This window comes from Microcebus murinus, chromosome 5, assembly GCF_040939455.1.
Source record: "Microcebus murinus isolate Inina chromosome 5, M.murinus_Inina_mat1.0, whole genome shotgun sequence".
In the NCBI taxonomy this organism is placed as follows: domain Eukaryota; kingdom Metazoa; phylum Chordata; class Mammalia; order Primates; family Cheirogaleidae; genus Microcebus; species Microcebus murinus.
In genome coordinates, this window is record NC_134108.1 from 92,734,805 (window position 1) to 92,748,547 (window position 13,743).

The 13,743-nt window shown below is 44.1% G+C and overlaps 1 protein-coding gene across 3 annotated transcripts in view; it reads left to right on the forward strand.

Moving 5' to 3' along the window:
* ELOVL5 (ELOVL fatty acid elongase 5) overlaps positions 1-13,127 on the forward strand; it is an 80,769-nt gene extending 67,642 nt beyond the window's left edge. For all 3 annotated transcript variants that reach the window (XM_012780752.2, XM_012780755.2, XM_012780753.2), the window contains exons 4-8: positions 4,063-4,140; positions 5,374-5,545; positions 7,400-7,524; positions 9,822-9,956; positions 11,222-13,127. In XM_012780752.2, coding sequence (XP_012636206.1) covers positions 4,063-4,140; positions 5,374-5,545; positions 7,400-7,524; positions 9,822-9,956; positions 11,222-11,365 — 654 coding nt within the window. In that variant the 3' untranslated portion in view covers positions 11,366-13,127. The remainder of the gene's footprint in view (positions 1-4,062; positions 4,141-5,373; positions 5,546-7,399; positions 7,525-9,821; positions 9,957-11,221) is intronic.
* The last annotated feature ends 616 nt before the right edge of the window (positions 13,128-13,743 follow it).

Consider the following 13,743-nt stretch of genomic DNA (forward strand, 5'->3'; position numbering starts at 1 on the left):
ACTGAGTTGATGCTTTGGTAGTGAAAGAAGTTTACCACAAGTACCCAGGTTTGAGTTCTTTAACCTCCAAAGACACTGGCTGTTTTATACGGTAATTTGTTCCCATTTATGGGGCATGGGGGAGGACAAATGGAATTTAGGTTAACTAGCTTAAAGAGTCAAGGCAGGCCAGGTGCAGTGGCTCACGCCTGTGATCTTAGCACTCTGGGAGGCCGAGGTGGGTGGATCGCTTAAGGTCAGGAGTTCGAGACCAGCCTGAGCAAGAGCAAGACCCCATCTCTACTAAAAATAGAAAAATTAACCAGGCATGGTCACTCACACTTGTAATCCCAGCTGCTTGGCGGCTGAGGCAGGAGACTCAGTTGAGCCCAGGAGTTTCAGGTTGCTGTGAGCTAGGGCGATGCCACAGCTCTCTAGCCCAGGCAACAGAGCAAGCCTCTGTCTCTTAATAAAAAAAAAAAAAAGAGTCAAGGCAGCGCTACCCAAATTCCTTCTTAAAGATGAAAGGAAACGTGTTTCAGAACACCTTCTACCCAGTTAACAAGACCCCCTCAATGTGTGCCCATCCTAGGGATTGAGGTGCCTACAAAAATTACAAGGGAGGGATTTGTCCTCCTCTTCCCCAGAGAGCTCCCTTGATTTTCCCCACCCCTGCCAAAGATACACATTCATGAATGCAGTCATCCACACACACCAGCCATCCTGTTTTAAAATCAACAAAAGCAAAACTAACCCAGGATGTCTCAGGACACCATAAAGCATAATAATAGATAGAGAAAAGCGATGGTAGGTCCTAGATTTAAGATTCATAAAATGGTAAATTTTCCAGAAATATATCTAACAAAGACAATCATATGGTAGTAAATGTTTAATTTTGCCAAGTAAAGCCGTTCTTTTAAATAAAAGATATCTTTTAAGTTGTGCAAATTTATCTTCATGAAAATCTTACCCCGTGGTCCTTGTTTTTCTCATTTTGTGTTAAACCCATGAAGGTTTCGTAAAGAAGCATCAGTTCCCTTTCTGTACCTTCAAACCGTAGGAAATAGTTAATCAAGTCCCTTGTGGGGTGGAAGAAAGGGCAGCGAAGAACACTGTGCTAAGATGGCACTTCTGTCTCCACCCTAGGTCCACACCCAGGTCTCCTGGGGACACACACACCAGCCTGCCCCCTCCTCTGCCCCACTTTGGCCGCAGGCTTTGTATCTTGATTCTGAAACTTCTGGTAGGTCTGCATGCATGTGACCTACCTGACTGATCATGACTTCAGAGAGCAGTATAAGCCCAAAAAGATTATATACCTTCTAATAAATGACCACGTGGGTGCTGGGCTTTCAAAGATAATATAATCTAGTTTGTGCATGGTCTGTTTTTAAAGTTTTAACATAGAAATTATAGAAAATTAGAACAGACCCTTCAGAGATAATTTAGTCCAACCTCATGTTTTTACAGAAAAAACAATGAAAGCCCAGGGGAATTAGCTGGCTTGCCTCAGGTGCTGGGCCTGACGCTCACGTCTTCCTCCTAATCCGTGGCTCTTTTTGTCATAAAATGGTGCTCCTCCACTCAGTGTTCCTCCAGCAACGTTCTAAATCCCTGTGCTATTGTTGGCCATGAAAACTGTTAACTCTTAAAGCTTTTTTTTATGTGTAGAAGGTGACAAAGCAGAAGGAAAACAGCAAAAAGGAAGTTAACAGAAGAAAAATCAGATAGTGGGCAGGATGCTCAGCGTGAGTGCAGCAGCTACACCCACTTTTGGCATTTATTTCTGAGGTCAGATTGGGTGGAAATACCACAGTATGTCTTCAGACTCTTGTAATCACCTGCTGCTCCCAGCAGAGAATCTGTGTTGCTCACCAAGTTAAACTCAAGTTCAAGGATAGTGAGGGGGTGTAGCCAGGAGCCTCTTGAGTCTTGGGTTCTGTTACATCCTTCCCAAAATGCTTCTGGCAGGTGAGCCATTTCTTATTTGAAGTTCAGTAGCACAAAGCTTGTGTTTCCCAGTCCTACTTGCACATTGAAATTACCTTGAGCTTTGTAATGGGGCCGTTTGAGATTCCTGTTTAATAGTCTAGGGTGAGGCCTGGCATTAGTAATTTTTAAAAACTCCTCAGATGATTCTCTTATGCAGCTAAAATGGGAACCACAGCTTTAAGCTAATGATTTTCAAACTTTAAGTGCCTCAGAGTCACCTGTTAAAACATAGGGCTGGGCTTCACACCCAGAAATTTCTGATTCAGTACATCTGGACTGGGGCCTAGGATTGTGTGTATTTCTAACAAGTTCCTGGGTGGTGGTGATGCTGCTGGTTAGGGCCCACACTTTGAAAACCACAGCTTCGGCTGGGTGTGGTGGCTCACGCCTATAATCCTAGCTAGCACCCAGGGAGGCCGAGGTGGACAGATTGCTCAAGGTCAGACGTTCGAAACCAACCTGAGCAAAAAGCAAGACCCCATCTCTGCTAAAAAGATAGAAAGAAATTAATTGGCCAACTAAAATACATAGAAAAAATTAGCTGGGTATGGTGGCACATACCTGTAGTCCCAGGTACTCAGAAGTCTGAGGCAGAAGGATTGCTTGAGCCCAGGAGTTTAAGGTTGCTGTGAACTAGGCTGGTGCCACGGCACTCTAGCCCTGGCAACACAGTGAGACTCTGTCTCAAAAAAGAAGAAGAAAAAAAAAAAACCACGGCATTAGATTCTCAAAGGGGTCTGAGATCCAGGACTCTGGGGCCCCATCTTGATGATGATTCAATCCCAGAGTTTTAGATTCTGAAGGTGTAGGGTAGACTCAAGAATGTGCATTTCTTAAAAGTTCCTGTATGGGGCCGGACACAGTGGCTCACAGGGTCACACCTATAATCCTAGCACTCTGGGAGGCTGAGGCAGGAGGATTGCTTGAGCCCAGGAGTTTGAGGTTGCAGTGAGCTATGGTGACACCACTGCATGCTAACTAGGGTGACAGAGTGAGACCCTGTCTCAAAAAAAATAAAAAAAATAAGGTTCTTGTATGGTGCTGCTGCTGGACTGGGAGCACACTTTGAGAGCCAGTGGCCAGTTCCTCATGCCGGGCACTGGGATGAGATCAGGCAGAAGGCAGGTCACCTCAGATTTCTCCCCAGCTGTCACCATTTGGTCACCAGGAAACTTGAGGTGGCCCTAGGATTCAGAAGGAATCTGAAGAGGAGCGATGAACCACGCTTTACATAGACAAAGCATAGCATCTCATAGGTTTGTGTCTGGAAACATGGAGGTGCTCAAAGTGGTCATACTAAATTTTCTGTCTCGACTGTTAGAGTGGGTGGGTCCTCAGGTCTCGTCTAGGTCATTCGTTCTTATTGCGTGCCAATGAGGAAACAGGCCTCTTCAGTGACAACTGGGGATCAGTGCAGGGCTGTAACGGAGAGCTCCCCACCCCAGTTCTGGGGTTCTCTCTGTGACACCACGGTGCCTACTGTGCTGAATTCCGGGGCATGAGCATGATTTCTGGTCTGCTGAAGTCTGACTCATGGATCCAGATGATGGTACAGCAATGGGAAATAATGAAGAAGGTGAAGTTGGACTAAATCTCCCTAGGGCCTACAGCAGTGGGTTCTCCAAGTTCAGTCCCCAAACCTACTGAGCCAGAAACACCCCCAGCGATCCGTGTTCTAACGTGCCCTTCAGGTGACTCAGATGGTGCACACTCAAGTTTGGGGAGCTCTGGCTTAGGGAGAGTGGCCGGAGACTGTGGGGGGGCAGGACAGGGAACCTGTCATTGGATGGGTCTGGGCACTTAGGACCAAGGAGTGACAGGCTGTGGATTCTGCAAGAGGCAGCATGGTAAAGGAGGGTCTGCAGAGGCAGCAGCCTGGGAGTCACTCCCACTTAATCTGTCCCAGTGCCACCTCTCATGAAATGGAGGCTCAAGTCATTAAGACTTTCCCTTTGTTCACACTTCCCTACGGTTTTGTTTTTTTTTCTCAGAGCAAAAATTTTCACAGATTCTGCAACTAATGACATTTAATTGAAGAGGGCTTTACATGGTTCTGGTATTGCTGGTGACTGGCTTTTTCCTCTTTTCCAGTTAGTAACAGGAGTATGGGAAGGCCAATACAACTTCTTCTGTCAGGGCACACGCAGTGCAGGAGAATCAGATATGAAGGTACGGTCTCTCTTTTAAAACATTTATCTATTTATTATAGGTGTTGATTTTTTACATAAAGAAATGGTACAAAAGACAAAATGTCCCATAACCTCACTGCCCAAGGTGGTAATTCCTGTGACATTTTAAAAAGAATAAAAAGACAATATGTATACCTGGTATGAAAATTTGAACACCATGAAAGGTATAAAGTGAAAACTAAAGCATCCCTCTCTGCATAAATAACACCTGTTAACAATGGGCAGGAAAAAAATACATGCATTTATGAATATTTATATTATATTTACATAAATGGGATCATAAGGGTAACGTCTTAAATTTTTAAAATCATTCCTCCAAGTGTGATCTGAGTAGTGTTAAAGATAGAATCCATTTTCCACTCTGAGATTCTTTTTATTTTTTAATTATTTATTACATCAGAGGCTGATAGTGGACGCTCAGCATGGACAGTCATTTCCCTAGAGCACCTGTTTGACTGACTTAATTGAGCAGGGACCTCACACTGCAAGTTCTGATTCCTTCTGAGCCTCATGTCAGGTCACCTGCCCCATGTCAGCCACTGAAATCAAAAGCATTTTTCAAGTGGCTTTGGGAATAGGCAGGCTGCAAGGTTTTGAATCCTGAGCCTTCTGTTTTTATTAGTCTTGAAGGTTATCAGGGGCCCCTTTAAAACTTTCCCTGTTGGCCGGGCGCGCTGGCTCACGCCTGTAATCCTAGCACTCTGGGAGGCCGAGGCAGGCGGATTGCTCGAGGTCAGGAGTTCAAAACCAGCCTGAGCAAGAGCGAGACCCCGTCTCTACTATAAATAGAAAGAAATTAATTGGCCAACTACTATATATACAAAAAATTAGCCGGGTATGGTGGCGCATGCCTATAGTCCCAGCTACTCGGGAGGCTGAGGCAGAAGGAGTTTGAGGTTGCTGTGAGCTATGCTGACGCCACGGCACTCACTCTAGCCGGGGCAACAGAGTGAGACTCTGTCTCAAAAAAAAAAAAAAAAAAACTTTCCCTGTTGTCATTTCATACCCATCCCCCTGTCCCACCCCAGTCACATTCTCAGATTAAAGGTACCCTTAGAGAGTGATCAGAGCTGCCGATGTTCAGACCCAGAGGGGCGCTCAGGCTTTTGCAGGTTGACACTGGATTCTGGAATGTTAGCAAAACATGCCAGAGGAGAGATGTTCCAGACAAACATCAAGGATAAGCCTTAACTCTTTGACCCCTTCCTCTTAGATTATCCGTGTCCTCTGGTGGTACTACTTCTCCAAACTGATAGAATTTATGGACACCTTCTTCTTCATCCTGCGTAAGAACAATCACCAGATCACGGTCCTGCACGTCTACCACCACGCCTCTATGCTGAACATCTGGTGGTTTGTGATGAACTGGGTCCCCTGCGGCCACTGTAAGTATTAGAGAGAGGAAGGGTCTTTGGGAATAGGTGTGAACAGGGAGGCCGAGTTGAAACTGAGGCTTTCAGAAAAGGTGCTGTTTCTGTAGATTTCTAGGTCAAGCTTTTGAGCTTTGTGTCCAAGTTGCTTCTAATGATAGTTTGCCTGGCCTGTATACACAAAACCTTTTTCTAGTCAAGTAAACATTCCGTGCTGATTGGGCAAGATGAGGGAGATACCAGCCAGGGTCATATTAAGAAATGAGTCTTGCTTTATAAAGCCCAGGGTCTGGGAAGAAAAAAAAAAAAAGAAATGGGGACAGTGTTCTCTGTCACAGAGGGCAGCTATTCCAGGTTCTTTCTAATCCTCGTTTCTCTATGATGTAGAAGGTGTTTGCCTGACAGGGGTAGGCCATGAGATGGAATGCCATGGTCAGCTGAGTACCAGGGGACGAGGCTGACTGAAAGACAGCTTTCACTGAGTTGTGCCTTGGGAACTCTCTGCATATCTAATGACCCTCTTGTTCCATGAAGCATGGTTTTCAGAGTGTCTCCTATGACAAGCACCAAAACTTGTGGTCAAAAGCCTCTTATAATTTTGTAGATTAAGTTGTCACCTTCAGGTTCAGCTTGGGAGTTTGTTTTTTTATTGTTGTTCTTGTTGTTGTCGTTTTTGTTGTTTTTGTAGGGGTCACCTGGATCTGAACCAGGGAGCTTGGGAGTTTTAACAAATGTCTCAATCAAAACTCTTATCTCAACATTGAAGGATGTGAGAACCTTTGGGTCTATTCATAGATGTTTTTCCCCTGTGATAGCACTGCCTGCCCTCCATTACCTCAGCCCACCAAGATTCACAGAGTCATGGAATTCTAGAACTAGGAAAAAACTTTCCAAATACAGCTCCTTTGGGTTTTGGAGGAAACTGAGGCCCCCCAGAAATGTCGGTAGAGCTCAGGCCTCTGTGCTCCGTCCCTTCCTCCCTCCATCACAGCTCATGACTGTGGATTAGCCAACCTAACTTTCTAATAGAAACAGCCCCTTCTTGCATTTGAAGGGTGCTTTGAGTTCTCAAGGAACTTGCAGGATGACTGACTTTAGCCCCACCCAGCCCATGAGAAACTGAATCAGAGTTGAAATGACTTGCCCAAAGTCACGTGGCCAGTTACTGCATAGCCAGGAGTAGAAACTTCCCTGGCACCAGCCTTGTGCAACTCTGACCCCTTAGGCTGCACAGGGAAAGCCAGAGAGCTGTGTTTGGTTGCTGACTGTCAGGGAGGAAGACAGAGGGTTTTAAAAAAAAAAAAAAATCATGTGCTAAAATGGAACTTTTATCCCTAAAGAACTGGACTCTGGATCCTATTATTAATAAAAATGTATGACCTCAGCACTGCAGTCCTAGGGAATAATCAGAAGGTGACTTCAGAGGCCTCTCCAAATCTCAGCAGATGTGTAGGAACAGCCAGCTTTGAGCGTGTTGCCTACCAGCTGTCTTCTCTAGCACTCAGAGCAGCATATCTGAGATAGTTGTGCGTGTAAAGAAAAGCAGCTGCCCCTGGGAGTTGATAGGGGTCTGGCAGCAAAACCCCCACAGGTGCCGACGCAGGGCAGGTGGTGTCAGGGCTCCTGTGTCAGATGCCCACCTGCCAGCCACAGCAGAGCCCTGGGCTCAAAGCATCCTGATGGCCGCCTGCCCAGGTGGAAGTTGAATCCTCATTGGACGTCCATGCAGTGCTTGCTGCTGCAGTGTTTGCCAGCCCCTGTCGGAGAGCATCTCTTTCTTCTGATTCAGAAAGAATCTAGGATATTTTCTGCCACCTGTTATGTGTAAAACACTGACGCATCTTCCTTCCCAAATCTCCGTTCCTGCAGCCTATTTTGGTGCCACACTTAACAGCTTCATCCACGTCCTCATGTACTCGTACTACGGTCTGTCTTCGGTCCCTTCCATGCGTCCGTACCTGTGGTGGAAGAAGTACATCACTCAGGGACAGCTGGTGAGTGACTCAGCCTCTTTCCCCGGGACTTGCTCCCTGCAGACACAGACCTCTTCCTTGCTTTGTTGTCATTTAATAGCATCTAAGATGTCCCTTTCCCGCCCTTTCTCATTTGATCCTGTTATACTCCTTGAACTAGGCAGATCAGGGAATTTTCTTATTTTTAACTGATGATGATACTGTGCCTAGGGGCATATGTAGCTAGTTGAATTGTAGAAAGTGTACTAGAATCTAATTTCCTGACTTCAAGTTCAGGTCTTTGTTGTTAGTTTGTGCACATAAGCACCTGTGCATGTGTATGTATATACATGGGTGTCCTAATTAGAGTCCATAATCCATGGTGGACACTGCTTATCTGTGTCCCAGGAGTTTCAGAAGGGGCTGTGGAGTAGCAGGTGTCTGAGGTACCTGTAGCCTACTAGGCAGCGAGAATATTTGCCCAGGCAGGTGCTGGGTGACCCCCCCCCCACCCCCCGGCTTTATGTAATGGAGCATCTGTTGGTGACAGTGACTCCTGCTCTGCTTCAGATGACAGCCTCCTCCCACAGTTCACTGTGCCAGGGCCAGACCACTGTCCACCTAATCGTTATTTCTTACCATCCTTTCTTAAGCCTTCCCCGGTTGTCAGTAGACACCAGTTCCTCTTCCCTTGTGAATTCTTTCATTAAGTAGTTATTAAACTACTGGAGCTCATGTTAAATACTGATTTTATTAAGTGTTTACCACATGTCAGGCACTTATGCTAAGTAAGCAGTTTTATGTGGATTATTCAAGTATCCTGATCTCATGATATTGTCCATAGTTTATACATGAGGACACTCGGGCAGTAGGCCAGAACTAGCTGACTGACAGATACAACGTTAAAACCTTAGCCCTGGCCTCATCAACATGGTTTTCTAAACAAACCAAGCTGATTCAGATCCCTCTATGTGAATTGTACATTTTCAATATTTAAAAATAACGATCTGAAGAAAAGATCTGAGAAAATCTTCTGAGCTACCTACGTGTTTGACATTTCATTATCACCTCTCTGTCAGCTGCTGTATAGGCCTTGTTAATTTTTTCTCACCCACCTGTGAGGAAGGAAAATTGTTCTTTAACCTCCTTGTTATACTTGAGAAATGAGGCAGAGATCGATTTATACCACACGGTTGTGGCTCAGGCACAAGGAGAATTTAAAGGAACAGACTGGAGATGTATGTCTCCTATTAGGCCCTGTATTTTGAGGTAGAAGATGACCAGTTTGTCAGGATTTGTTTTAAGCACCACTCCTTGTTAGTCCTCAACCTAGAGTACTAATTTTAAAAAAGAAAAGAATAAAAGCTGGGTGTGGTGGCTCAGACCTGTAGTCCCAGCTACTGGGGAGGCAGGAGCATAGCTTGAACCCAGGAGTTTAGGTCCAGCCATAGATAGTGAGACCCCGTCTCAAAAAAAAAAAAAAAAAAAAAAAAGGAAAAGAAGAAGAAATACTCTAAAGAAACCACTGGAGCTGCCAGAAAGAGAATGGGCAGAACCCAGCCCTCTGTTGTTGCTCTTCCTGAAGATGCAAATCTCCAGTGGCCACACCTTTCCTTTAGCACCTTTTCACTGTTTCTCCAAGCAGTTCACATGTTTTTCTTCTTTCTTTCCTCCTCTCCCTCTCCCTGTCCCTCTCTCTCTCTTTCCCTTTCTCCCTCCCTCCCTTCTTTCCTTCCCTCCTTCCTTCCTTCCCATTGATTCATAAGACAGAATTCTGTCCTGTGAACTTTTTTTAATTTCAGAGTATTACTGGGGTACAAACATTTTGATTAAATTGTTCACGTGCTTTTCAAAGTTTATTCATCAGGAACACTCTAAGGACTTCGCATTCTTTGCCAGTAGTAGTTTAAATCTACTCATCAGCCTTCACCACACCGAAAGAGTGCCTGGATGACTAATGAGTAGGGAGAGTGTCCAGACAGATTGTACATCCTGCAGTGAGGTCACCAGTTTCCTGTAAACATACACCCCTCACCTTTCCTTCCTCTCTTAAAAAAAAAGCCAAAAACCATGTATCTCTCTATAGTGTGTACTTGAATTTTAGAGAAGCAAGTTTAAGTGTCTTGGATGGGAGGGGAAGAATATATATAAGACAAACACACAGGGTTTAGGATAAATGAAGTGTACGCATTGTGTTTATGGAATCACCGGCTGTCCCTCCAGGGAGGTAGGTAAGTGCTAATTCAGAAACCTGGGGGATGCTGGGTAAAAAGTCCATCTGACGCGGGGCCTCGTCTGTGCACTGTCCCTGCTCAGCTATGTCCCCATTCTCCCCCTAGCTTCAGTTCGTGCTGACAATCATCCAGACCACCTGCGGGGTCATCTGGCCGTGTACCTTCCCTCTTGGTTGGTTGTATTTCCAGATCGGATACATGATTTCCCTGATTGCTCTCTTCACAAACTTCTACATACAGGTAAATCTCACCCTTCCCTGGTACTTGGTGTTTGGAGCCTTTACCAGCAAAGGCCCTCGTCTGTTTGTTTAACAGGGACCTGGTGGCACTCCTGCTGGTGCCCAGCACTGTGCTCTAACGGAGTCACAGTGACAAGGGCGGCCCTGCCTGTGGGGTGCTCACAACTAACTAGCAGACACTAAAATCTGCTCTAGATCCTGGGCAAGGCAGCCTTTGGGATTCACGTGGGGAATGCAGAACTGTTCAGTCGGATCTTGTAATGCTTCTCTCAGCCCTGCTACCCGGAATGTTGGTGCTAAATGAAATTTCAGAAGAAATTTCCATCCCAGTCCTTATATACAAGACTTGCCTTTCTGATCCAGTTTTCTTACACATTTACTGCTTAGGTTTGAGGATTCAGCTCATTCCCAAGCATACGATATGATGATGTAGGTCTCTGCTCACAGAAAAGTCCACGTAAGGCAGATTTTTTCTGGTGGGGCCTGACCACTTTGCACCCACTGCTGATCCTCCTGCCACCTGTCACCTTTGGGTAACATGAGCTCCTGCTTTTGTGGCAGTGCCTGGTAGCCATACTGCCCTCAGATATGGGGACGACACGGGGGTTAGGAGCAAGAGCAGAGGCCAGGAGTCCTAGCTTAGCTACTTTTCTTCCTTGTGGTCACCTGCACTGGTGTGTGGCGTGTTGAATTTGCATTGAGGTCGCATACCGCTGGGCTTAGTAGTTTATGACTGCACTGTGGAACGTACACCAGGAAGGTGAATGGCTAGGACCCGGTAAAGCTGGAACCACGCTTATTCCAACTGCTTATAGCAGCGTAGCACTTTGTACGTGAGGGCTGAAATCATCACTCAGGCAAAGAGGAAATTTTGAAGATGAACAAGGGATTTGAGTGTCAAGAGAGCTTCTGTCAGGTGGGAGACCAGTGTGGCCACATAACCCCTGTCCTCTGCCATCTAGATACTAAAAAGGCAGAATAAAGTTTAAATTGAAGTTTCTACACAGTGTTTTAAATAGTATTTCTGTAGCCACCTACCATTCAATGAATTTACCTAAGGCTAAGCCTCAAAAATGTGGAAGAGTGTTTGCAACCATTGGCAAAAAATTGGATTATGGTTACTTGACCAGAGAAGTTTCTTCTTGATAAGATTTGATCATAAAAGGAAATGAAACCTAATGTTAGGGATGTGATTCCCAGTAAAGCTGCCCGGAGGAAACGCTGCCTCTTGGTCACGTGGCTATCATCTGCCCTTGTGCATTTCAGACCTACAACAGGAAGGGGGCCTCCCGGAGGAAAGACCACCTGAAAGACCACCAGAATGGGTCTGTGGCTGCTGCGAACGGACACACCAACAGCTTTTCTTTCCTGGAAAACAATGTGAAGCCAAGGAAGCCACGGAAGGATTGAAGTCAGGGAGTTGAAAACCTCCAAACCACGTCATCTGATTGTAAGCACAATATGAGTTGTGCCCAATGCTCGTTAACAGCTGCTGTAACTAGTCCAGCCTACAATAGTGTGACTCATGTAGGACCCCTTTCATCAGTTCAAAACCCCTAGAAAATGTATACAGATTATACAAGTAGGTTAAGATTTCTAACATTTCTGGGCTTTCATCAACCCCCTGCGCTAGACTGTGGAAAGGGAGTATTGTTGTAGTATACAACACTGCTGTTGCCTTATTAGTTATAACATGATAGGTGCTGAATTGTGATTCACAATTTAAAAACACTGTAATCCAAACTTTTTTTTTTTTTTTACTGTAGATCATGCATGTGATTGTAAATGTAAATTTGTACAATGTTGTTACGGTAGAGAAACACACATGCCTTAAAATTTAAAAAGCAGGGCCCAAAGCTTATTAATTTAAATTAGGGTATGTTTCAAGTTTGTATTCATTTGTGAGAACTCTGTTTAGGAAAATCAAAGACCGTGATTTATGAAACTAGCGTGTGACATACAATTTCAAGTGACTTGTAGATGTGAAATCAGAAACGGCACCTTCAGTTTTGTAATATTGGCTTTGAATCAGGCAGACTCAAATCTAGTGGAACAGTCAGTTTAACTTTTTAACAGATCTTATTTTTTTATTTTGAGTGCCACTATTAATAATGTAAAAAAGGGGAGAGGGCTCTAAAAGCAGTCTTGATGAAACTTAAATATATATTCTTTGTCCTCAAGATTTTAGGAAGAGTGTAGGGTGAATAGGCCATTTTTAATTTCTGAAGTGCTAAGTGTTTTTATACAGAAAACAAAAAGTCCATTTTGCTTTCCCCAGTGTGAGAGAGATGTATACTTTTCAAGAGAGATTGAATACTTACTGTTTGACAGTGTCCCATAGATGAACAATGGGGAACTGGTTGCTGGGGTCCAAATTTGAATTGATTTCTGTACTGCTATCTGTTTTGACACAAACTTCCTTTTAAAATGTGCCTAGATTACCAAAATTAACAAAGGAGGGTGGAAGGGAAGGACCTTAACAAAATTTAAGGTAAAATTAAACAGATAGCTACAGCATAAGAGAACTGGGAAATTGGATAGAGATAACTTGTTTCATGTAAATCTAATAGTACCTGTAATTTTTTTTTCTGCCTAGAATCTAAAGATTTGTTTAGAACTTCTTATTTTAAAAATAATAGACTACAGACTGCTTATCATAAAATCATGTCTCTCACATTTGAGGCAGTGGTCAAACAGATGTGGACTATTATGTGTGTCATTTTAAAGTGTCGGAATTTAGCCTCTGAATACCTTCTCCGTTGGGGAAAAAACACATTCATTGAACCACTCGTGACACATCTTAGAAGGTCGTTGACAATGTATAAACTAATTGTTGGTTTGATATTTATGTAAATACCAGTTTACCATGCTTTAATTTTGCACATTCATATTATAGGGAGCCAATTGGTTCTCTTATTAGCCTTGTGGGTTTTCTGTTTGAAAGGAGTCATGACATCTGTTTACATTTACCTTATCAAACCTAGAATGTGTATATTTATAAATGTATGTCTTCATTCCTAGGTACTAATTTGCAGATGTCTTTACATATTTCAATACAGAAACTGTAACATTCGATAGTGTGCTGTCAAAGTGTGCTTAGCTCATCTGGATATACCCACACTGTTAAATAATGTCTAAACATTAATCATTAAAACATTTTTGATTACCTGTGCTTGCGTTTTACATTGTGTATGTGTTCCTAATTCTGAAAGACGAGAAAAATCCACTTTCTTCACCCTTTGGGAACTTACCCAAATATATGTAAATAACTGTTTGGAAGATTGTCTTGTTTCTGAGCACATAAGGAAGTTCACAGAAGGCGTAGTGGTAGTTGCACCCTAATACTTTCCTCTCTGCCTCCTCCAGGTGCCCCCACTAAAGGTCCGAGCTCTAAGCACACTCCTTTATCCTTCCTCCATTGGTCCCACCTCTCCTTTCACCCCCCAGGTTGTTACTGTCCTCTGTCTAGACCATAGGTCTGAGAATTTTTTCAGATAGAAAATATTTCAGGCTTGATAGGCCATATGGCCTCTGTTGCAGCTACTCAGCTATGCCACTGTAGAGCACAAAAGCAGTCAGAGACAAGCATGAAAATATCTTTTTTTATTTTTATTTATTTATTTATTTTTATTTTTTTTTTTTGAGACAGGGTCTCACTTTGTTGCCCAGGCTAGAGTGAGTGCCGTGGCATCAGCCTAGCTCACAGCAACCTCAAACTCTTGGCTCAAGCAATCCTCCTGCCTCAGCCTCCCAAGTAGCTGGGACTACAGGCATTCGCCACCATGCCC